Source organism: Prionailurus viverrinus, chromosome D3 (assembly GCF_022837055.1).
Source record: "Prionailurus viverrinus isolate Anna chromosome D3, UM_Priviv_1.0, whole genome shotgun sequence".
Lineage (NCBI taxonomy): Eukaryota > Metazoa > Chordata > Mammalia > Carnivora > Felidae > Prionailurus > Prionailurus viverrinus.
The window spans coordinates 88,004,323-88,028,865 of record NC_062572.1 but is presented as its reverse complement, the minus strand read 5'-3'; the positions used below and the strand labels follow the sequence as shown (position 1 = coordinate 88,028,865).

General features: G+C 39.6%; 1 protein-coding gene across 5 annotated transcripts in view; it reads left to right on the top strand.

Annotated features, from left to right (window-relative positions):
• Window positions 1-24,543, top strand: part of RTTN (rotatin) — a 188,611-nt gene that overhangs the window by 66,025 nt on the left and 98,043 nt on the right. For all 5 annotated transcript variants that reach the window (XM_047828310.1, XM_047828308.1, XM_047828307.1 and 2 more), the window contains 9 exons: window positions 6,151-6,276; window positions 6,833-6,949; window positions 7,770-7,909; window positions 10,827-10,998; window positions 12,620-12,719; window positions 15,231-15,319; window positions 15,914-16,031; window positions 20,887-20,983; window positions 22,046-22,114. In XM_047828310.1, coding sequence (XP_047684266.1) covers window positions 6,151-6,276; window positions 6,833-6,949; window positions 7,770-7,909; window positions 10,827-10,998; window positions 12,620-12,719; window positions 15,231-15,319; window positions 15,914-16,031; window positions 20,887-20,983; window positions 22,046-22,114 — 1,028 coding nt within the window. The remainder of the gene's footprint in view (window positions 1-6,150; window positions 6,277-6,832; window positions 6,950-7,769; window positions 7,910-10,826; window positions 10,999-12,619; window positions 12,720-15,230; window positions 15,320-15,913; window positions 16,032-20,886; window positions 20,984-22,045; window positions 22,115-24,543) is intronic.

Here is a 24,543-nt window from a genome sequence, read left to right as displayed (position 1 = left end):
AAGGAATTTACTCCTGAACTCATTGTTGCACTATATGCTACCTAACTTGGATGTAAATTAAATAGTAAATAAATTAATTAAAAAGACATTTATGTTGTGTTAATGATGGAAGTATTGTAAGAAAATGATTTCTATCGTGTTCAAAAGTGATTTCTATGCTTAGGAAAAAATTTAGGTTATTTGGCTTAAATGTTTTAGTGTTAGCTATAGTACTATTTTTCTTTTGAAGAAAATACTTTCATTTTTAAGTTATAAAATATTTCAGCATAGAGTAGTACATAAAATATTAACTATTTCAATATTGCAAAGAACGTTGTACATAGATCAGTACTGAAAGATACATGTTACTGTGTACTCTTGAAAATGTACTTTTATATTCATCATTCTTGTAAATACTAACTGGATAAAACAAATGTTTACATTTTGCCAGTTTTGCTTCTAACCCTCTTTTATTCAGAGAAATAAAAATATTAGTTATAACTGAAGCTTCTTTCCTTTTTCCTCTTCTTTCATCCACCAAGACAACCACTCTTACATAATTGGTGTTTGTCCATATATATATTTGTACTATGTATGTATGTCTTTTTAAATAATGTATGCAATTGTTTTTTCTGCTTAAAAAAGTATATAATTTCATAGTGTATGTATGTTTTTGCTGCCTTATGGCTTTCATTTAATGGTAGGACTCAGATCTTACCAATTCATTCTTCTTAACTGCTCTTTAGATTGAAAACACTTTTTATTGATACATATTTAGGTTCAGTCTACTTTTTACTGAAATATTTTTTTCAGTATTTTCATTGACAGTCTGTAACTGTTAGTACATGTGTTTGAAAATGCCTTGATTTTACCTTATTCCTGAATGATAGTTTAGGTGGATAGAGAACTATATAGGTCTATTGCTGTTTTTCCGTAGCACTTTGCCAATAGTGCTTTGTTTGGCTTCTATCATTGTTGAGAAGTCTGCTATCAGTTAAATTATAATTTTCTTTTTTTGTTGTTTACTTGTTTTTAAGATCTTTTCCTTGTCTCCGGTGTTCCACAGTTTCATTACAGTGTGTCTTTGTGTACATTTTTTATCTTGTTTATCACTCTTTACCAAAAGACTCATATCTACCTTCATTTCTGGATAATTCTTAATCACTGCTGTTTCCTTATCCTTACTGTTCTCTCCAAGTAGAACTCTCATTAGATCTAGGTAGACCTCATTTTACTCTTTGTGTCTTTTAAGTCATCTTTCCCATTTTCTGTGTCTTGTTTTGATTTGGTTGGCTGGGATTCCTCAGTGCAGTCATTCAGGATGCTAATTCTTTCCTCACCCATGTCTAATTTGCTTTTTAAAATTTGTAGTAAAATATACATGACACAAAATTTACCATTTAATCATTTGTAAGTGTACAGTTAAGTGTCATCAAGTACATTAACATTGTTGTGCAACTGTCTTCATTACCCATCTCCAAAACTTAACTTCCCAAATTGAAAGTCTGTACCCATTAAACAATAACTCCCCACTCTCCCTCCCCCCGGCTCCTGGTAGCCAACATTCTGCTTTCTGTCAGAATGAGACTGCACTAGGTACCTCATATAAGTGGAATCAGTGTTTGCCTTTTTGTGTCTGGTTTGGTTTTTTTTTTTGAACTTAGCATGATGTCTTCAAGGTTCATTTATGTTACAGCATATATCAGAATTGCATTCCTTTTTAAAGGCTATATAATACTCTGTTGCATGTAAATACCACATTTGTTGACGTGCCACCCTCTGTTCAAGGAGATTTGGGTTGTTTCCCTCTTTTGGCTATTGTGAACAGTGCTTCTTTGAACATGGGCATACAGATATCTGTTTGAGTCCCTGCTTTTATTTCTTTTGAGTGTATATCCAGAAGTAGAATTACTGGATCATATGGTAGTTCTATTTTTAATTTTTTGAGGACCTGCCATGCTGTTTTCCATTGTGGCTGCACCACTTTACATCCCTACCAGTAGTGCATAACGCTTCCAGTTTCTCTGCATGGTCCCCAACAGTTGTTATTTTTCTGTTTTTTTCTTTTTTAAAATATATATGTATTTTTTAAAGTTTATTTATTTTGAGAGAGAGAAAGCATGCATGTGCGTGTGGGCGAGGGGCAGAGAGAGAGGAAGAGGAAATCCCAGGCAGGCTCCACGCTCAGTGTGTGAAGCCGGACACAGGGCTTGATCCTATGAACCGAGAGATCATAACACAAGCCAAAATCAAGAGTCCAAGGTTTGGATGCTTAACTGACTGAGCCACCCAAGCAAGTGCCCTTGTTTTTTCTTTCTTATAAATAACATCCATCTTTAACTCATCATTGTTGCTTTTAATTTATTCATCGTTTTAGATTTTGCTTATTCCATTTTTCATTACTTTTTAAAAAATATTTTTTAGTGTTTATTTATTTTTGAGAGATACAGTACAAGCAGGTGAGGGGCAGAGAAGGAGGGGGACAGAGGACCCGAAGCAGCCTTTACACTGATAGCACAGAGTCTCATGGGGGGTTTGAACTCAGGAACCGTGAAATCGTGACCTGAGCTGAAGTTGGAGGCTCAACTAACTGAACCACCCTGGCACCCGTCTTTGCTTCTTTTTTTAACTCATTCTTTTCATAATAGTCTTTCATTTTCTTCTTTTGTTTCTTTGAAAATTTTAAACATACTAATTTTATAATCTTATTTAGATCATCTATTACATCGAATGCTTTCATTTATTATGGCTATTGGATCTCTTTTATGTTGTTGTTTTCAGCCAACCGGTGATGTGATTTTTGATTGTAAGGTTATCTTTGGCAGGTAGTTTATACTTGGGGAATCTTATATTCTGTAGACAGTGGTTTTATAATTACTTATGCCTTGTTTCCATGGATTTGACAGAGTTGATAAGTACCATAGCCTGGAGGGGCTTGTTAGGAAGTTATATCTTCATTTAATATGTTGAAATACTCCTCAAAAGAACCAGTTGAGGGGGAAAGGTAGAGGGTGACAAGTGGCTAATTAGGAGAAGCTAGTGCCTTTGAAAGTTGAAGGCATTGGGATCTAGAATATTGATAGCTAACTGAACTTAGGTGGGCTTAGGTGTAGCAGCAAGTTGAATTGTATATTCTCTTTGAGATTGAGAGTAAGGGGTATTTGCAATGTGTTTGAAATGACTGATATGAGTAGAAGTTTGATATAATCAAATAGAAGGATTTGGGGGTTGCAATGAGAGCCCAGTTGATTGTCTTAATAATCTTGTTAGTGAAACGAATCTTCTTTGCATAGTTATCTTTGGCTAGCTGTTTGTGGTTTTGGAGAATGTGAACATCTGGATCCATGGAGCATTGTGGTTTTTCCTTGAGGATGGGAGGGAAGGCCTTTGGTGAAAGTAAGCTGAGTAGCTGAAGTGATAGCCCATAGAATCAGAGGAAGTAAAGGCCAGAGGGAAGGAAGTAGTTAGGATTATACACTGGAGGTCACGGGAAATAGTATGTTACAAAGTGTTAAGCAAGGTAGAAACCTGTATTTGTGATTTTAGAAGGAAAACAAGTGAAAGGTAAGTTGAAGTGTTCTGAGATATCGGGCAGGTAATGTTATTGAGATGAGGAGGTCAAGAAGCTGAGCTCCATATGCGTGGGATAGTTCTTACACTCAGAAATTTAGAATAGTGGAATTGGCTTTGATGTTCAGATATTTGAAATGGACTTTAAATAATTCCTTGAAATGCCTTGCCAACCATTATAAAGCTTTGAATTTTATTCTAAATACAGTGAGAAGCTATGAATGATTTTATGCAGGAAATTGATTTGATCTGATTACCTTTTTTAAAAAGATCACTCTTCCTATTGTGTGGAGAATCAATTGTCAGGGGTCAAGAGTGGAAGCCAAAAGGCCAATTCCACTGTAGTGGCCCCAGTGAGATACGATGATGTGGTGGAGATGCTGGGAAGAAAATGAATTCAGGTTACATAATGGATGTAGAGCTGGTTGGTCTACTGGTAATGGGAGTAGGGTATAGAAAGCATCAAGGAGGAGTTCTGGGGTTTGAGATTTAGTAATTGGATTGATCATATTGTCCCCAGTGTTGGATTGTGGGTTGGATAGAATTATTTTGAATGTGTTAAATTTGAGATGCCTTTTTTTTTTTTTTCAACGTTTATTTATTTTTGGGATAGAGAGAGACAGAGCATGAACGGGGGAGGGGCAGAGACAGAGGGAGACACAGAATCGGAAACAGGCTCCAGGCTCTGAGCCATCAGCCCAGAGCCTGATGCGGGGCTCGAACTCACAGAGCGCGAGATCGTGACCTGGCTGAAGTCGGACGCTTAACCGACTGCGCCACCCAGGCGCCCCTTGAGATGCCTTTTTACATGTAAGTGGAGATGCTAAGTAGATGGTTGAATATAATAATAATAATAATGCCAGTTATATGATAGTGGCAATAATAGTGATAACAACTAACATTTATTCTGTATATCAGGTACTTTTATAAATGTATTCCCTACTTAATCTTCATAACACTATAAGGTATGTATTCTCTCTTGAAAAAACAGAGATACTATAAACTTGTTCAAGGTCTAGAAGTAGTAAAACTGGACTTTGAACCCAGACAGTCTGACTCCTAAACTCCATTCTTAAGCTTTGCACCAAACTGTCTCTGGAGTGTGGAGCCCAGACTAGCTGTAAAATTTTGAGTCATCAGCACAGAGATGGTGCTGAAAGCCACAAGGCCAAGTTGGGTCATCTGGTGAGAGACTGGGGAGAGGCCATCTAGGGTCTAGCCAGATGGAAGGTGGGCACAGCAGGAGCCAGCAATAGAAATATAGAAGTGTCTGAGAGGAGAGGGGAGTATGGTATCCTGGGCGGAGTCAAATGACAACAGAGATGAACGCATTGGGTTCAGTGTCACGAAGTTGACAGGAGGCTTCTGTGGGGTGATGGGGCCTGAGGTCCTGCTGGTGTGGATGGAGGACAACCTGGGAGTGAGCACGTAGAGGCCTAGGACTTGTGCTGTGTTGCGATGGAGAGCTGGAAGATGGACTGGGAGCAGCAGGGGCATATTAGATCCGGGGACCCTTAGAGCATGTGACAGAGTCACAGGACTAACCCTGGAAGAAGAGGAAGTAAAGGTGCTGGAGAAGAAGACACAGGTGCAGGAACTGTGCAGGAACACAGGTACAGGAACAGGTTGTAGGTTGCAGGATGCAGGTTATGGGCAGGATTGGTCTTGGATGGGATTCTAGTGCTTTTTTGTTTGGCATAAAGACCAGTGTAGGTAAGTTGATGTGTATTTAGTGATGAGAGAAGAAGGGTGTTTCATTAAGGATCGCGTCTTATTCCCATTAAGAAACTGAAGGTCAGAGAGTTTAAGTGTTTTGAGGAAGTAAGTGACAGAGCTTTTCTTAAACCATAAGCCAAGGCTATGCTCTTTCAAAAGCCCAGAATATACAGTTGCTGTCTGGCATGAAGTTAAAATCTAAAGAGAAAAAATATGTATAAATACATGTATGTATATGTATGTATGTGTATGTATAACTTTTTGACCTCTGAATTATTGGTAGTGGTTAGGAAGTAGAATTTTGCAGAGCAAAGAAAATTTCATTTCTGAGAGTCACTGTGGATTTTATGTTTACCTTTTTATATTGTATTTAAATTCTGTTAATATTTCAGGGAGCTTTTTCCCCCTCTGCCATCTTAGGCAGTCCCTAAGAAAATAGTGTTCTCTAGCTCCGATTGAGAAAAGAATTTGTGATAATGAGTCTGAGAGACAGTACGCAGTCAGTACTTGTATTCAGTGATGTATTATCAATATATTGATGATAAATATCCTGCATATATGTTGTCCTCCCTTTCCCCCAAAACTTCAAGTCTGTTTTCATTTGAATTTTGTTTTTCTTCCTCAAACCTCAGTAAGCAAAATATAAACACCCTGGGATAAGTTTGTTATGTTATTTTTTTATGTTTATCATTATGAAAACTGCTTGTTGTCAGAGAGTAACATAACACGCATATCATGTAGACTCAAAAGCTCAGGCAAGAGAACTTTTTTTCATTCTCTATTAGGTAAAAGAAAAGTTTCAATGAAGTGAAAAAGTGTCAACAGAAGAAAGAGGAGTCCTTTGGAGAATTAATGTCACTGAATTTTTTTAAAACTATTTTACAGGAATGTTTAGGTGTCCATAATGTCACTAAACCTGTGTCTTCACTTTGTAATGGAATTCATTTTCTACTTCACCCGAAAGTTCTGTATGAAATCTCTGCATTTGGCATTCAGGAACCCAAAAATGAGGTATGACCATGTTAAGAGTAAATGCAAAAGACAAATATAATTATACTCGGTTAAATGAAGATAATATTGTAATATAAGTAGATAGTGTGATGAGAAGCTGAGAAGAAACTTGCTTTTGATGTATGGGTTTAGTTGCGGTGTTATTTACATAAAAAGAAATGTTAAGGAAAATGTGAGAATCAAAATATAGGACATACTTGTTCTCAAAGAATTCAGATGAAGCTGTTTATGTTTTTCATGTAGGCTACGACTGTACAGTAGTTATGGCAAGCAGGTTGTATTATGAGGGAACATTGTATTGAATGGAAAAATATACCTTAAATGTAAAACAAAAACAACAACAAAAAACACAAACCACAAGGAAATCCTTATCGTTAGGGAGGAAGACGGGTTGAGACCACAATGTAAGGTGAAGCTGCGGAATGTGAACATTTGAAGGAAGGGAGGTTAACTGGAGCACCTTCCCAGATTTTACACAGAGTTACGGGCACATACGGTGACTTAGAGGGAGACCTCGCTTCGTCGGGTTCTTTGATCGTGTCGTCTCGTCGGGCAGGTGAACGCCGCTGCCAAGGCCATTCTGATGTATCTGCTGCAGGGACGACTGATGATGACAGCGGTGACCTGGAGCAAGTTTATTGAGTCTCTGTGTCCTGTCATTCCCGTGCTGCAGGTACTCGGAGCGATTCCCCACTTCCCGTCCCGTGTGTCTGGCGTCGAGTGTGACTGACGGAAGCACGTGCACACAGCAGAGCTGTCACGTGGCGAGGGAGATGGGGGGGTGGGGCGAGCAGGGCGCGGTGGCAGCTCCTTTGCGCGCGTGCACTTCACGTACCCGGCCGGGGCGAGGGTGGGGGGGTGGGGGTGAGAAGCGAGGAGCAGGCGTGTGGCACCGACCGAAGCCCGGAACGCGGCCTTCCGTGGAGGCTTTCGGGCAAGGCTCGCGGGGCTTTCGAAGCACATGGCGTGTTTTTGAAACTTGCCTGGTGAATTCCATCCCTGTACGTACGGGGCTTCGATTAACAGGTTCTGGGGAACAGGCTTTTCCGGCACTCGCGCTGGGTGATGGAGGGGGAGGAGCGAGGGGATTGGGGCCCCCCCACCCCGGAGTTCCCCTCCCCCCCCCCCCACGCCACCCCGCTGTCTGTGGGTGGGAAAGCGGATGGGCAGCGCCGTTCTGGGAACGGGCCTTGCGGAGAGGGGGCCCTTCGTGTCTGCCTCCTCCGCGGGAGGTGCCACAGTCAGGGCCTTGGAAAATAGAAGAATTGGCGGGCGTCGGGGGAGGTGGCATGTTTTCCTGAAGTTCCGCAGTGGTATTTTTAAGCGCAGCTTTACGTAAGCCTCTCACCTCATTCTGCCAAGTGACCCTTCGGCCGAACTGAAAGAAGTCCGGGGGCTGCTCGACGGGCCTGCGCAGTTCTTCTTTCCAAGTTACAAAGTCGAGCGGCATGTGTCCAGCAAACGGTCACTTCCCTTTCTCCGAAATCCGTTAGGGCTACGCGGACACCGAAGAGCCTCTGGGAAAATGCGTCCTCCTCCTGAGCAGAGCGAGCCCCGAGGCGGACGAGGGGGCTCTTCCGGGCACCGCGCACCTGAGGGCCCTGCTGCGGCTCCTGCTCGTGAAGAAGCCGCCGTGAGTACAGCCGTGCGCTCCCGGGCTGCGCCTGCGCCGAGAGCGGGGACGGCGGTGGGGGAGGGGGGGGGGCGCCTCCTCGGTGTTGCGTCCTTCTGAGGCAGGGTAGAACCTACGAAGCTAAAGGGAAGGGAAGCTGCGTTCCCCGAGCGTCCGCAGAGGCAGCCAGCCTCACTGTGGCACCGGTCCGGGATCCGGCGCCGCCAAGTGCCGTTGCTGGGGCTGTGGGCTGACGGTGAGCCGCGGGGACGCGCGCGCGGTGTCTCCTCAGAACCCGGCACCCTCCTTTGCTCCGCGGTCGGGCGTTGTGAAAAGCAGGCCTTGGTCAAAGGGTAGCGGGCCGGTTGACCGAACGGCAGAGTAAGCAGGCGTTTGTCCTGGTCTTTGGGAAGCTGGAAAAGTGTTCTTTTCTCCACCAGTAGTGTTAAGTGCCGTTGAAACCAAACGAGAAGAAGGAAAATGCACTGCCGTCTCGCCCTCTCTGTCAGGGCCCCGTGGATCTTTCTGTTGCTGTTTAGGTAACAGGGGTTAGGTTTTCCGTCACTGAGAAGAGGTCAAGGCTTACGGAGTCGGTTGAGAGGCTGGGAGGGCCAGATGTCCTTTTGGCGGTGGATGATTTTGCGTCACTCAAACCTCACGTCCCGCTAATACGGGAGCTTATTTGTAAGCAGATGATCAGACTGAAAACGCCGGAAGTAGGTGGCTACCGTCTAACACGCGCAGACAACGCAGGGAGGGAAATCAAGAGAAGAGACAGTAGCACCTTACAGCCTAGACATGAAGTTCGGTAGAGTTAGGTGATGCAGGCAGCGGGCGAGTTGAGCTGTGCTCCGCAGGGACCGGCCTCCACAGGGCTGGGGGTGCCTTTATTAAGGTGCTACTGTAGTACGCCACACCCCCAGATTTGGTGGTTTCACACGACAGAAGTTTGTTTCCCGTGCACCTTCAGAGGCCCGTAGTCCCCGGGTAAAGAAAGACTGACTTAATCAGGCAGGACATTCCGAGCACTTAGAAATCCCCTCCCCCGAGCCCACCGCCAGCCCAGACCGCTGTCCCAGTAAGGCAATTTTCTGTCACTCGGAACTCAAAACAGTTTGAATTACATACTTGTTCTCATCTGGTCAATTCTACCCTGTCCCACCAGCCCCTAAACTCCACGTAGGCCGGAACCCTGGCCACCGGCTGGTCTTTATGTCCTTGGAACTTCATAGAGTACTTTGGACATAAATGCGCTCAAAACCTATTTGTTGAAGGAAATAAATGGAATAACTGGACTCTGGCGCCACATGCTAAACCTAAAAAGACGCTAAATTTACGTACTAGAGGAGATGCATACATATATGCTTTCCACATTCCACTCCAGCCTTCTCACTGGGAGTTGTGCCTGTCCCTAAACTGACAGCCCCAGAGTTTAATACGGATGGCATTGGCCTGGGGTGAAGGCAGCAAAGGAAGAGCTTCGTGTAGGTATCTAGCTGTTCTAACAGCACATGGTATAGGGCGAAGGTTTGCCTGACTTCCCACGCCATCTTGGAGTAAATATTAGTACTCTGAAGATGGTATCTATTAATAATATTACTGTAAGTTTCTGCTTTCTGTTAAATTTGGCAAGTACTTATTGATGTCAACTGTGTGCTTAAGAACTGTGGCAGGTCGTGGGAACGTGACCGCGCACAGCGTGAGCACGGCACTGCCCTTACAGAATTGGATGTGCAGTTGGGGGGAGAGCATTTACCAGTTACACTTTATTATTAGTTGTAGTGATGCAAGATGAATGTTACCATATAGGAACTTCAGGGTGATGGGACCACACACAGCAAGGTGACCCAGCCTTGGCCGCAGTAGGGAGGTCTCCCCGAATATGCAGGTCTTAACTCTTGTTTTATAAGCTATACTTAAAACCTGGAACTTGGAACTTGGATTACTCGCTTACAACTTGCCCAGTTTTTATATAGTTCAGGAACCTGTCAGAGTAGTGATAGATACCCGGTTGTGTCACTGTCTCTCAACTCAGTGTCCTTTGTCTACTTGATGGTGTTTTGTTTTTCCATTTTGTTGTCTAATGGCATGCGATATCTAGTCTTTTCTTGAAATCTCCCACCTGGCCACTGAAATGACCTTAATTCTAATCCATTCCAGATAAAACAGAATTTTGATGGGAATCACAAATATTTACATTTTCTTATTTTTTTTTTAAGTTTATTTATTTTGACATAGAGGGAAGGGGCAAAGAGAGGGGGAGAGGGTGAGAGAGAATCTCAAGTGGGCTCCACGCTCCTAGCACAGAGCTTCACATGGGGCTCAGTCTCACAACCCGAACCATGAGATCGTGACCTGAGCTGAGGTCAAGAATTGATCGCTTAACCGACTGAGCCACCCAGGCACCCCTGCGTTTCCTTATTTGAGAAGAATCTGTTTAACCCGTAATATAAGAACGTTTTCGTATATTGTTAAGACATCACATTTTAGTTATTAATGTGATTACTTTCCTGGAGGTTTGACCTAATGTTTGTACTCTGTTCATGAGTCTGTGATAATTTTTGATTTTGAGCTAGATCACTGGACTTGGAATCAGGAGTTAGGGTTGTAATTTGCAGGTTAATGTACTGCAGTTGACTATGGTGTTGATAATGGACTGTGAAGTTGACAGTCTCAGTGAGTCTGTCTCTTCATTTGTAACTGTAACTTTATTGATTCCTTACTTCTGATGTTTATTTATAAATATAAAATTGAAAAAATAATTGTGGTTGTACACCAAAAGTTTTAATAGAAAAGTAAAGTACCATTGTTAGTAATGCCGGTATAAGCATGGCTAATTATTGTGTTGATATACAATAATGCTTTGTGATTGTAGGCTTTTAAAATTTATAGGCATCGTATATTACAAAACATTGATTGGAACACTTTGTTTCTTTAGGGTCCGTTCACTAGCATTAAAGCTTTTAGCGTGCCATCTTGCAAGGGAAGACGGGGCTCATGTAAAGCGCCCTTCAATAGATGCCAGACTTCTCTCCAGAGTTACTAATTTATTTATCGTGAAGAAACCTATTGAACTCAAATTGGATGACAGAAAAGAACTGATTATTAAGGTGAATATAACTTTTGAGTTTCTTATTTTGTGCTTACTTGCTATATTTGTATATCACATATTTTATGTTACATTCTTCAGTTGGTTTATGCATCTGAGAACAGGTGCTAGCTACCTTCAAGTGTGGTTATTCATGGTAGTTTGAAGTTGTCTTCTGCTTTATCTGGCTTCTGGATACATTTATTTATTGAATAAATATTTCTTGGATTTCTTCAGTGCCTACTACATGCCTGGCTTTTTATCCTTTTCATTTAATATATATGCTGGAAATGCAAATTAATTAGAATAATAATTTAAATATAAGGTTAACGCAGTGGAAAGAAATTCTGTGGTGACTCTTAAAAACAAATGCTACTGACGTAAAAAACTATCGGAAATTCTTCTTGTTCTTATGTTCAAAAATAGCCTCTAAGCTAAAAGGAGACCATTCCCATGACAAAAGTTATCAGCCTCTTCATTGCAAGAGGAAAAAAGTAATATGGGTGGCAAAGGGACTTCTTAAATGTCATAGTAGTTCTGGGATTTTGTTGTTGACCTCTTTTCTAAATCTTTGGCTCTTTCTGTACCTCCAGAGGTGTAGCGCCCAACTCCCCATCATTAGCCAAGACTGTACCCACGCCGTCCGGGACCAGTACAGGAGTAGATGAAGGAAGCTGTTCGTTATCATCATTGATTCATTCCTGTGCTTGATAGCTTCTCTCGTGGCTTCAAGTATACAGTCTATCAGTTTTTATTTAAGTTTAGGCTAGCCCCCCAGAGCCTGTGGTAGTGTTGTACAGCCCCAGGTAATACAGTGGAGTTTTTAAATGGGGAAGCACATACAGTGTTCTTCTAACCTAAGCATCTGGGGCCAGGTGACAGCCCTCGCAGGAGGATCGTCGCCTCGACCTGCCTTGACCCCGCACCAGGTCCTGCCGGGGACTCCCTGAGCACTAACCACTGGTAGTTGCTCCTGTGCCGTGTGTGTGATATGGAGGGTGGTGGGGAGTAGGGGTTCTAGCACTGTCTTTGTGAGTCCCTGGTAGGGCGAGGAGATAGCAGTGGGTGGTGAATGGAGTGTCGCCTTTGTCCTTTCCCCTCCCCACTCACTGTTGGGTTTGCTACCTCAGACCCTGTCCTGGTACAGAGTGACTAGTGTTGGGAGTGGCTGTGTTGGGATGCTGGGCAGCAAGCCCTAGAGGGCCATGTGCTTAGGGTGTGTAGGAGGCAGGAAAGGTAGGGGGCCAAGGTCTTCTAGCCGGTGGCTTTTGGGAGCCACACAGAAGTCCCCAGTCACATGTCTGGGATCACTCTTCTCAGGTTGCTACCTATGGAAATGTCACGTAGCTTGCATGTTTTCTGTGAAGTTCTTAAGGTGGCTAATGGGTTGTGAATGACTTCCTGGCAAAAACCTACCTTAGGAAGAGAGGCTTAGTTGACATGACGGCTCTTTGTTTTAGAACTTAAGTTTTCCCTGACATAGCGCATCATTGCTGCAAATTTACATCATGTGAATATATCACTTAAGTAAAGTTGATTTTGAAGCTTTTGTTCTTATGGTATAAATTATAAAATTTTATTGGACAATTTGAAGTAGATGAAAACAAATTCTTTCTTTTTTTTTTCTTTTTTTTGGTTTTCAGTTGGAGACTGTTGAAAAGGTATATGAAATCTTTACCTCAGATGATATCGATCTTGTCTTGAGAAAGTCAGCTGCAGAACAGTTAGCTGTGATTATGCAAGGTAATGTCTTTTAAGGAAAATGATTGCTGTACTGCTGATAGTTGACTTGAAATAGCTAACTAAGTGCAGTGGTATCAGGGGTTGCAAACTGCAGTTTTGGGGGCCAGATGCAGGCTACGGTCTTTTTTTTTTTTTTTTTTTTTTTTTTCTCATAGCCCTTAAGAATGGTTTTTACTTTTTTTTGTTTTCACTGATTTAATTTTTTTTGAGAGAGTGAGAGCATGTGTGCATGAGCAGGGAGGGGCAGAGAGGGAGACAGAGAATCCCAAGCAGGCTCTGTGCTGTTAGCACAGAGCCCATTGTGGGGCTTGAACCTGTAAACCGTGAGGTCATGACCTGAGCCAAAATGAAGAGTTGGATGCTCAATTGACTGAGCTACCCAGGCACCCTGGTTTTTACATTTTTAAATAGTTATTAGAAAAAAGAAACAAAAAGAATATGTGACAAAGACAATATGTGACCAGCAACATCTACCATATTTTCTAGTTCTTTCAGAGACAGTTTGCTGATCCCTGGTCTACAGTACCATTATTTAACCTGTAGAATGTCATATGATAGAATTGTTCTCCTTCTAAGATATTGATATAATTCTAATAGTGAATCAAATGTTCCTTTCTCAATTTACCTAGTACACGATGTTTTCAGTTTGTTCTGTCTTGGGTAGAGAAATCAGTCAAACAGTACTTTGTGGGTGGATAAAATAAAAATAGTGCACTGTAGCTATGTGTTTTCTTTAAAGGTTTATTTTAAAAAACAGCTAGTAAAATATACTGTTAACTTATTTGTAGTGTTATTCCATAGGCTTCCATTCTTCCGGTTTTTTATTTTTTCCTGTATGTGATGTCTATAATTATCTTTAATATTTGAGACCAATGATAATTTTTGAGACAAATGATAAGTTTGCACTTACATAAAAAGATTGTTTCTGACTCGCAACATGGGATGTGCTTAATTAATGTTCCTGCCATGACATTAGTGGAAACTGGGATGAGAGAGTAAGTTGAAAAAGCATATCCAGCAGATTTGTGGCTTTAATAACAATGATATAGACTACAGAAAATAAGGCTGTAGAAAATGTGGACAGCCTTAACTAAGAAGATCAAAAATCTCTTGTAGAGAGTGTTCTTTCAGTATTGTTAACGTTCCAAAAATAAAACTTATAATTTTGGTGTACACTGTATTGGTGAGTAGTGGGAACTTTTTTTTTTTAAGTGGAAGCTAAAGGTAGTTATAGTCACAGCTACTAGTTCAGTATCAATATGGGTACAGTATTTATGTTTTTCTCATTGCATATATGTATATTCTCAATGAGAGTATAGGAGAACATGATTTGTCTTGAGAGATGTTAAATACTTATAACTAATGTATAAGCAAGTAGAGCTTTTGTTGCTAGTGATAATTCTTTGTGTGTGTGTGTGTGTGTGTGTTTGTGTCTGGACATGTGTTACTCTGTTTAGGCTGCTCTAATAGAATACCACAGACTGGGTAGCTTATGAACAACAGAAATTTGTTTCTGACAGCTCTGGGGGCTGAAAGTGCAAGATCAAGGTGCCAGCAGATTCAGTGTCTGGTGAGAGCCACCTTCTTGGTCCATAGGTAGCCGTCTTTTCCCTCTGTCCTCATAGGGAGCAGAGGCAAGGAAGCTCCCTGAGGCCTCTTTGACAAGGGCACTCATGTCATTCTTCAGTGCTCCACCATTCATGACCTAATTGCCTCCCAAAGGCCCCAATTTCTAATATCTCACTGGAGATTAGGTTTCAACGTAAGAATTTGGGGGGAACATAAACAGTACATAGCAGTGAACGTGCACGCACACACACACACACACACACACACACACACAGACGCAGTATGTATGTTATTGAAAAAGAGTTAATGTTTTTCAGAAATACATATAGTATGTAACAATCCCTTACCCTTTATATTTGCTATTGGCAGTTTGAGATTAGAAGTCTGAGTTTGTATTTATTTACTTTTATTTTTTTAAGTCATCTCAGCACCCAGTGTGGGGCTCAAACTCAGGACTCCCAAGATCAAGAGTTGCCTGACTGAGTCCACCAGGCGCCCCTGAAATCTGAGTGTTTATTAATAGAAAATGACCATGTTGCAAGCTATTAACATCACTTGTGGATAATTCTAAACATTTTGAGGTGATGGATTTGGAAAACAGAAGAATTGTCAATGAAACAATATGAAGAAAATAATTTGTCATGTACAAATAAAAGGATTCATTTATATACTGAAAATTCTAGTAGTTTTTAGGGTCTGAACTTATTTTTGTAATAGTTTTTGATTTCTACATTGTAGAAGTAAGTAGGATGTACTTGTTCCTTAAAAGTTTTCAAATAGTTCAGGTGTATATAGAGTAGAAGTTTAAAGTTTCATTCTCTAAAATTCAACACCATGTGTAACTATTTTTAACAGTTTGAGTTTTGGATATCTGTTCTGTATTTTTAAAACTTGAGAAAATAATTTTTAACTCTTAGTAACTTCTTTTTTTGGGGTTTACAGATATTAAAATGCATGCTGTGGTGAAAAAGTTATGCTTAATTGACAAGATAATTGAATATTTAAATGAATGTGTATGTCAGGATGGTGAGGTAAGACTGATATGTATGTATACATATTTTTACAGATTGGTATTTTTATTAATCAGATCTGAAGCTAAACTCATCTGTATTTGGATAAGTACTTGAAAATTAAATCCTGATTAATACCAAGTACCTTGTTTAGGTTTTTATTTCTAAGAGTGGGATCTCTATAAAGGAAAACTAATCTTAACTTTTTTAAAGATATGTAAGCAGAAGTATATACAAAGCTTATTTTCAGTGGAAAATAATTATTAAAAATTTTTTTTATAGTTTATTATTTTGAGAGAGCGAGCATGAGTGGGGGAAGGGCACAGAGAGAGGTGGAGAGAGAGAGGATCCCAAGCAGGCTCTGTTTTGTCAGCGCGGAGCCCGATGTGGGGCTCGAACTGACGAACGAGGAGATCATGACCTGAGCTGAAGTCAGAGACTTAAGTGACTGAACCACGCAGGCACCCCGGAAAATAATTCTTAATATTTATTTGCATTTATGTTTGACACAATTTTGATGAAAAAGCATAACATTTAGAGCAAGATTATAGTTTATTTTACCTCACCTTAGAATTGTTGATAATAAAATAACTGTGTTTTTTCCCTCCTGGCCAGGTTGTAGAGTGCTTGATCCAGCCGTGCCTCACGCTTTTGAGGAAGGTTCTTTGTGCTGACCCGGTCATGCGTGTGGCCTTCTCACAACAGTCTTCTCTCTTAACCCTGTTATTCAGAGGTGAGTAAAATAAGTTCTGCTAATAATGAGATCAGTCTTAAGCTTTAAGTGTTATTCTTTAAATGTAGGTAACATTTAGTTTCCATCTTGCTAACAGAATAACAACGTTTTTTAGTGAATAAGCTGCTAAAAATACTCCTCACAATGGAAAATGTTTCTTCTGTGGAAATTTCCTTGTATTCTTGTCACTGATTAGGTCTCAGAACTGAGAAAGGCTGAAGCCTCTGATTGTTCTTTGCACATTGATGTGGCTTTCATTTGGTGCTCACTTACTTGTTATCTATAGAGAGAGCTCTAGCTGCCGTCATTCCTGCCTTGTTCCAGTTCCTGTTCCCACAGTGTTAGTTTGCTTGTGCCTTTCCATCCTGACCTCCAGCGTGGCATCTGATGATGTCAATAAACTGACATTAAGAGTATACACCCAGGCCATGTGGAGTGGCAACCAGACCATCCTGAATGACTCTGAGCATGAATTTATTATATTTTATAAAGTATGATTTTTTTAAACCCATTTTAATGTGTTTAGGTTGAAAAATTCCATGTAGTTTTGTTCTCTTTTTCTTCCTCTTGACCATTCTCAATAGAAAGCTTGGTAACATTTTGTGCTATTTTCTTTCTTAGAAGTTCAGGCTACTGCTTTTAAATAATTCTAAAAGAGGCATCTTGATCAAATGTCTCAATATGCTTAACCTTGTTAATTATTGTAATATTTATGTTCAAAGTATTATTTGAATATAGATAAGATTGTAGTCATTTTATTTTAGCATTTTCTTTTCTTCTAATGGCTTTTGCTTTCCAAGTGAAGGGGACACAGTTTATTTAATAATAGCATTGATCAAGGTCCAAACCAGGTGAAATTCTAAGTAGACTCAGAGTGTCTAGGCTCATACAGTCTTGAATAGTGTATACAATTTCACAAGTTTTACATAGATTGCTCTGAGGAAGAGTAGTAATTGTGGATCTTGAGTTTTCTTTAATCGTGTTATCTTCCTATTAACCTTATTCAGTAAAATTTAGTCCCTAGTTTACCTTTTCTTTTTTTTTCTTTTCAAACTTAATTCTTATTTTTATTTACTTTTTCATTTATAATTGTGATTTAAATTATTCAAGCATTCATGCACACTTACTAGATTCAAGTACACTCTTCAAGGCAACATCATCTGTACCCTTTTAGTATTAACAATTATTCTATTTCATTGATGTTTGTGAGAACTACTTCAGTGAGTCTCAAAATGAATTACAACATCTCTTATAAATGGGTTTAGTTTCAGGGCAGAATTAGTTTTTTAACCAAGTACTCAACCAGGAAAATTCATTCCTCAGCAAACGTTTATCGAGTATATACTATGCGCGAGATACAATACTAGGCCTTGGGGATATGTTGATGAGTTTGGTAATTGGCCCTCTTGGAGCCTGTGGTGTAGTTGGAGACTTTGACAAATGCACAATACAGTGTAATACCACCTGTCATAGTAGAATTCCTGGTGCCAGAGGGAAGTGTTCCTGAGTTGATTGAGTGGTGGGAAAACATTGGAGAATGCTTCCAGGAAACGTGGATCTAAGTTGGAATTTCAGAAATGAATAGGAGTCCAATTAGAGAGGGCTGCTTTCCAGATAAAGGGAGCCATGGTTAGGTATGAGAGAGAATGGTGTATTTGAAATGGTGGTTGGTCAGGAATGACTGGATTTTGGAGGCACGAAGGGAAAATGAGATGAGGCACAGAGGGCAGTTCATGCAGGGCCTGGTAGGTCACAGTAGACAGCACTGAGAAGCCATCTAAGATTATTAAATGGAGCCATTTAAGATTATTATTATTAAAGATTATTATGTGTTTTAGAAAGATTATTCTCTCTATAGAATAGATTAGATAGAATAGATAGATATAGATAGAATAGATTCTATCTATAGAATAGATTATTCTATCTATAGAATATTCTATCTATAGAATAGATGGAAAGGGAATAATAATTAAATAATCTTTCAGACACATTGCTTTTAATTATAAACTTTATGTCTTGACAGAATCCTGTCTTGAATTTCAGAGTTAGAAGTTAATTTAGAACTCCTTTATTACACCATCTTACAGTGAGGAAATTGAGATCTAGAGTGATTTATCGACTTGGCCAAGGTCATAACTAGATAATGGTGGAGGCAAGAGAAGAACCGACACTTCCTTACCTTTGCTGATTTGTTTTTGTTTTAAATATACGCAGCTTATACATCCTTATTGTAAAAGTTCAAATAGTATGGAACAGTACAAACTAAAATGCTAGAAGTTTCTAAAATTTTCTTTCAGTTTCCCCAAAGAAGAATATGCTAGGTATTGTTTGGCATATACCATTTGGAATGATCTTTTCTATACACCCATGTTGTATTTTTTTTTTAATTTTTTTTTTTTAACGTTTATTTATGTTTGAGACAGAGAGAGCATGAACGGGGGAGGGTCAGAGAGAGGGAGACACAGAATCTGAAACAGGCTCCAGGCTCTGAGCTGTCAGCACAGAGCCCGACGCGGGGCTCGAACTCACAGACCGCGAGATCATGACCTGAGCCGAAGTCGGCCCCTTAACCGACTGAGCCACCCAGGCGCCCCCATGTTGTATTTTTATGATATACTTAAGTATTGTGTTGCTTTTTTTCGAGTGAAAGTGTATCTTGAATATCTTTCCATGTTATTACATGTGAGACTGCCTTCTTAAAAACAAAACCAAAAAACTACACAGTGTTTCACAGTTTCAGTTTGCCCTATTAATATTAATATTTCTCCTGAATTTTTAACTATAAAAGTAATCATGTTTTATGATCATCTTCTGCATACTCTGTAATTGGAACTGCTGGGTCAAAGAGATTTTACAGGATATGGTTCAGTTCCCCTCCAGATCATTCCCACCGGTGGTGTTTAAAAGTGCCTGTTTTCCTCACAACCGTGCTTAACATCGAATATGTCTCATTTAAAAAATCTCTTTAATCTTATTGGCGAAAGTAATATCTCACTATTATTTTTTTGCTATTCTTTTTTTTAACTTTTAGGGCAGGTGATTATCTTTTTGTGTATTTATTATATATCAAATTTCTTATTCTGTAAATTCCCTATTTTTCTGTTGTATTTAATTTCCTTTTAGTGACTGGTAGAGTTTCCCTTCTATAACAAATAGAAACTGGGCACCTGGGTGGCTCAGTTGGTCAAGTGTCCGACTTCGGCTCAGGTCACGATCTCACAGTTCGTGAGTTCGAGCCCCACATTGGGCTCTGTGCTGACAGCCTGGAGCCTGGAGCCTGCTTGGGATTCTGTGTCTCCCTCTCTCTCTGCCCCTCCCCCGCTCACATTCTCTCTCTCTCTCTCTCTCTCTCTCTCTCTCTCTCAAATAAACATTAAAAATTTAAACGAACAAAAAACAAATAGAAACCTTGTGCCTGATTTTATGTTAAGATTTTCTTCTAAGCTTTCTATCCTTTTGATGTATTATTATTCTGTCTTCAGCCCTAAATATTTTATGAATGTATATAAAGCTTTTCTATTATAGCAACTGAGCTTTTCATCATGCTCTATAAGGAGAGACTTCTCCACTTCCAAATTCATAATGCTAAATAGGCTTCTATTTTTTCTGTTAATGTGTTTATAGTGTTTAAAAAATGTAGATCTTTATCTAGAATTGATTTTGATATATAGTGTAAGATAGAGATCTAAATGTATTTTTTTCGTATTGCAGGTAGTTGTATTGCAATAATTTCTTATGTTTTTGGAAATATGATAGCTCATCCTATCCCCACTGTTATGGAGTGTATACTTTATCATAAATTAAATTCTTACATGTATTTCTGTTTCTGTTCATTGCTAGTTTGTTTTAAACATTTATTTATTTTTGAGAGGGAGACAGAGTGTGACTGGGGGAGGAGCAGAGAGAGGGGGAGACACAGAATCCGAAGCAGGCTCCAGGCTCCGAGCCCCATGCGGGGCTCGAACTCACAGACCGCGAGATCATGACCTGAGCTGAAGTCGGTCGCTCCACTGACGGAGCCACCCAGGCGCCCCAGTTAGTTGCTATTTTTAGTCATGTCAATTACATGTTGATATTTTCTTTTTCTTATAGTTAGGAAAAATGTCTTCTTTTGCAACTGATGTTTTGTTGCTACTTTCCTGGATTTGCTAGCTCTGTATTGTTGTTATTCCTGTATGATCGGTACCACCACCATACCAGTTGATTAGAATTTCATAGTTGTCAAGCACTGAGAAATCTTAACATTGAGAATGTTACAGCAGTGGAAACTGAGGCTTATTGATGCTAAAGGATTTGACCAGGACTCTTCAATTATGCTGTGGTGCTATCCTTATGTCTTGTTAGCTCAGAACAGTTTCCTTTACCATTTTCTTATTGTAGTAAATAAGACACACAAATTAAAACAACACCAACACAAAGACAGTGTTTTGAAGTCGAATGTAAGTTCTATGATTATATGTTTGTAGAAAGGGCAGAAATGATCAAATAAGGAGATCTTTGAATGAGCAGGCTTTAGCTGGAGATAAAAGACTTGGCAAACCTTCCTAGAAGCTAGATCAGTTTGCTTCTTTGAGTAACTGAAAGTTACTCACACACAGTATGGAGTGAGTGGATCTGCAAGTGTGGTTCCTGGACCAGCCATGTGTGGGATTCACGGGCTCTAGCCCAAACCTGCAGAAGCAGAAACTCTGTTTTAACAAGCCCTCCAGATGATCCACATATGTTAGCGTATCTGGGTTAATGTTGCATTTCTCAGAATGACATCTCTTCCCTTTGAGTTAAGATATTTTAAATTTGAAGTTCATTTTTCTAGAGGTAAAAATATTTCATGAAGTTAATGCATCTTTATTTTTAGTTTCCCTGATATTTCATGAAGATCGTACTGTTGTGACTGAAGTCGGAGCATTATTTTGTCTTCTCTTATTTGATGAAGTATCAAGAATGGATATGTGGTGAGCTATAAGAATTTTAAAAGTTTTTTTACTCTTTTTTAAAAATTTTATTTAAAATGTTTATTTGTTTTTGAGAGAGAGACAGAGCGTGAGCAGGGAGGGGCAGAGAGAGGGAGACACAGAATCCAAGGCAGGCTCCAGGCTCTGAACCGTCAGCACAGAGCCCGACGCGGGGCTCAAACTCATGAACTGTGAGATCATGACCTTAGCCGGAGTCGGACGCTTAACGGACTGAGCCACCTAGGCGCCCTAAAAGTTTTTTACTCAATTTTAAAGTTTCTGATGCAGTCATAGCAATGCATAGAAATTTCTGAATATGAAGCTTATGCTTCCCATTTTGGATTGAGCAAGCAGTATCAAAAAGCCCATTGGCTCAAGCATAAGAGACTCTTAAAAAATGAGAACAAACTGAGGGCTGATAGGGGGTGGGAGGGAGGGGAGGGTGGGTGATGGGTATCGAAGAGGGCATCTTTTGGGATGAGCACTGGGTGTTGTATGGAAACCACTTTGACAGTAAATTTCATATATTTAAAACAACAACAACAACAACAACAAAAAAAGCCCATTGGCTCAAAAAGTCCCCTGAACTCTTATTTTTTAACTACTGAGCATAAAATTTAAAAACGACTGCAGTGATTTTTGCCAATACCTTTTTTAGTGTATACTTTCAATTTCATGTGTTTTTTCTTTAGTATTTTATTAAAAAGCTTTTGGGAAGATGTTAAGATGATAATATATCTGATTAGCACTGACCTTGAGCAGGATCAAGTGGGAGGGGCTCAGATTGACCTGCCAGTGCAGTGCCCACGTTACATGAATCATTTATTGTACGACTTCCTGAAGAAAAGCATCATTTACTCTTCAGAGGCAAATCCAGGTGGTAGCAAACATGGACTAACTCTACAAATGATAGAACCAATTGCAACTCTTGACTGGAGTTTCAGTCGAAGAGCAAATTATATTTGTCAGATGAAACCGTGGTTTACTCAGTTGTTTCTTTCCTTTTGTGTGTGTGTGTGTGTGTGTGTGTGTGTGTGTGTGTGTGTGTGTTTAATGAACTAGGTCTCTTAATCCTTCTGATAAACCTTCTTCACCACCAGTCTTCAGTTTGCCTGTTTCAGTTTTTAGAAGGTAAGTGATTTATTTTTTTAATTTTTTTTGAAGGTAAAATGTTACAGAAAGGGAAACCAAAATCTATAAGTTGTCACGGTTTTCATCTGGTATTTAAATCACATGATTTGTAGTGTTTTAATGTTCCCTTACAGTGGTGCTTTGGAGAGTTCAGTAAACACACGTTCTCATCACCAGCACTCCAAATCTGGATGTGGTTCAGATGTTCAGAGAGGTTGAAAGGACTATCCAGTGAACAAATGTGCTCACTCTCCAGTCTAGATTCAGCAGTTGTTAACACACAGGCTTAGTTGCTTTTCTGTCTCCCTCAGTGTGTTTATTTATTTGTATGTAATTTTTCCTCTGATGCATTTGAAAATAAGTTTCAGACATAATTTTACTTCCTTTCTAATTATTCCACCATGTACCTCCTTAAATTGAGAGCATTCTTCTACATAACCACTATATTATACATGATCACATCTAAGAAAATTAAAAAATAATTCTGTGACATGATCCAATTTCTCCAAAATGGTAGTTACCTCTTAGAGGAGGGCAAAGAGAGTAATTGACAAGAAAAGGGAACAAAGAGACTTTCTAAAGGGATGGAGATGTTCTGTATTTTATTCTGAGTGGTGGCCATACAAATGAATACAAATGGAAGAATTCATCAAGCTATATATATAGACTGAAAATCTGTGTATTTTAAAGATAAGTAAATATGTCTTAATAAAACTATGATTAATTTAAAAATAACATTCCATAGCTTGGTAGATATTATTACCTATAGTATAATCACTTTCACTGCTGTATGATATTCTACTGTTAATTTGCCACAACTTATTCATTCTCCGGTCAGAAGGCATTTGGATTGATTCTGGGTTTTTGTTCCTGTATCCACTCCTGTAAACATGTATGTTTCCTGGGATAGTACACAAGAGTTCCTTTTAGATATATTCTTAAAAGAGTCAAATTCCTTGTTTGTAGACATCACCCACTCTTTATGGTCTTTAGGTTTGGCTAAGTCATCAAACTCAGAGAGCTACAGTAGGTCATGCTTGGAATGAGATTGCATGTGTCGTTGCCGGGACCTGTCTTGGCTTAGAAGACCTGTGTGCTAATAGGAGATACGGTGTCTAGTTAAGTGTGCCGTAGGCATAATTTCCAGGACCCCACAAGACATGTCACTTGCAAGAGCCACAGCACTCAGGGGTGCTCAGAGGTCTGGCTTCCCATTATGCATTCATAGTTTATTCCCATACTTCCCAGCCCAGGTGTGGGAATCACTTTTACTATAAGCAAAAAAAGCAGCTTAGTAATATTGTTGACATTCCATATCTATTTGGTTATCTTAGCTCAAGATAAAATTCATCCATACAGAAGAAGAAAGGGTTTTCTTATGCCTTTACTCGCAGTAATTTTGTTATTTTAAAACGTGTTGCCCCTCTGGTAGATGTGGTTTTTCAAACTGGTTGTGATGCATTAATTACTTGTGCCTTTTATTCCTTTCTTCCTTCTGTGTTCTTTAGGCTTAATTTGCAGTTTGTTTTCTAACTTACTAAAGAAGTCCCCATTGGTTGATTGCCTTGCCTTTTTTTGTTCGGTGCAAGTCCTTTCAATTGAGCTCTGCCCTTCCGGCAGGCCCTATGAGTCTGTTAGTGTTTTCTTGCACTCTGGCACAGAGAGATGTCCAAGAATCACCTTTCATTTCCCTCTCTCAGACCTGGTGTTAGCCATTTGTCTAAGGAATCTTGGTTACTTTTGTGGAAAATGTCAATTTTTCACAAATATTTTCTTAGATTATTCAGCCTCATTTGTACGTAGAACTCACTCTTAGCTTGTTTTTTGAGAAGTATGAAATGAAAAAGCACAGTAAAGGTTCCCCTTAGAAATCTTACCCAATTGTATTTATCTAATGTTAGTCACAACTGTGTGAATTAGGGGTTTGGTATATGTATTTTAGGAAAACTATTTTTTAACATCTGAACATGCTAGTCCTTGCTGTCCTGTTAAATGCTGTTAAATTAGCTTGGACTGGTTTAAGAGATCTTGCTATTGAGTCTGTTCTTATATCTAAAATATTTCTGGGTCCTCTTGGTGACACATAGTGATTGGGTTTATTGGTGATACAGCTACGTTCTCAAGTGAAAATATTAAGTTGTGATTTTTGTCATTCAGTGACTGCTGTGAACATAAGGCAATTCATTTAGCCTCTTTAAAACTCATTTTGATCATCTGTAAAATGGGTGTCACTGCCATGCCATGTAACTGAACGAATGATAAATAATATACAGTGTTTGGTATAAAGTAGACACTCATGTTCTGGCTGCAGCATTTTATGTGGCTCACTGTAGCCACAGGCCTTGACTTGAGAGGGCATTAGTTATCTCTGCAAACAACTCTCATACAACACAGAATCAGGTAAGTCTTCAGGAGAGACTTTGGAAGGT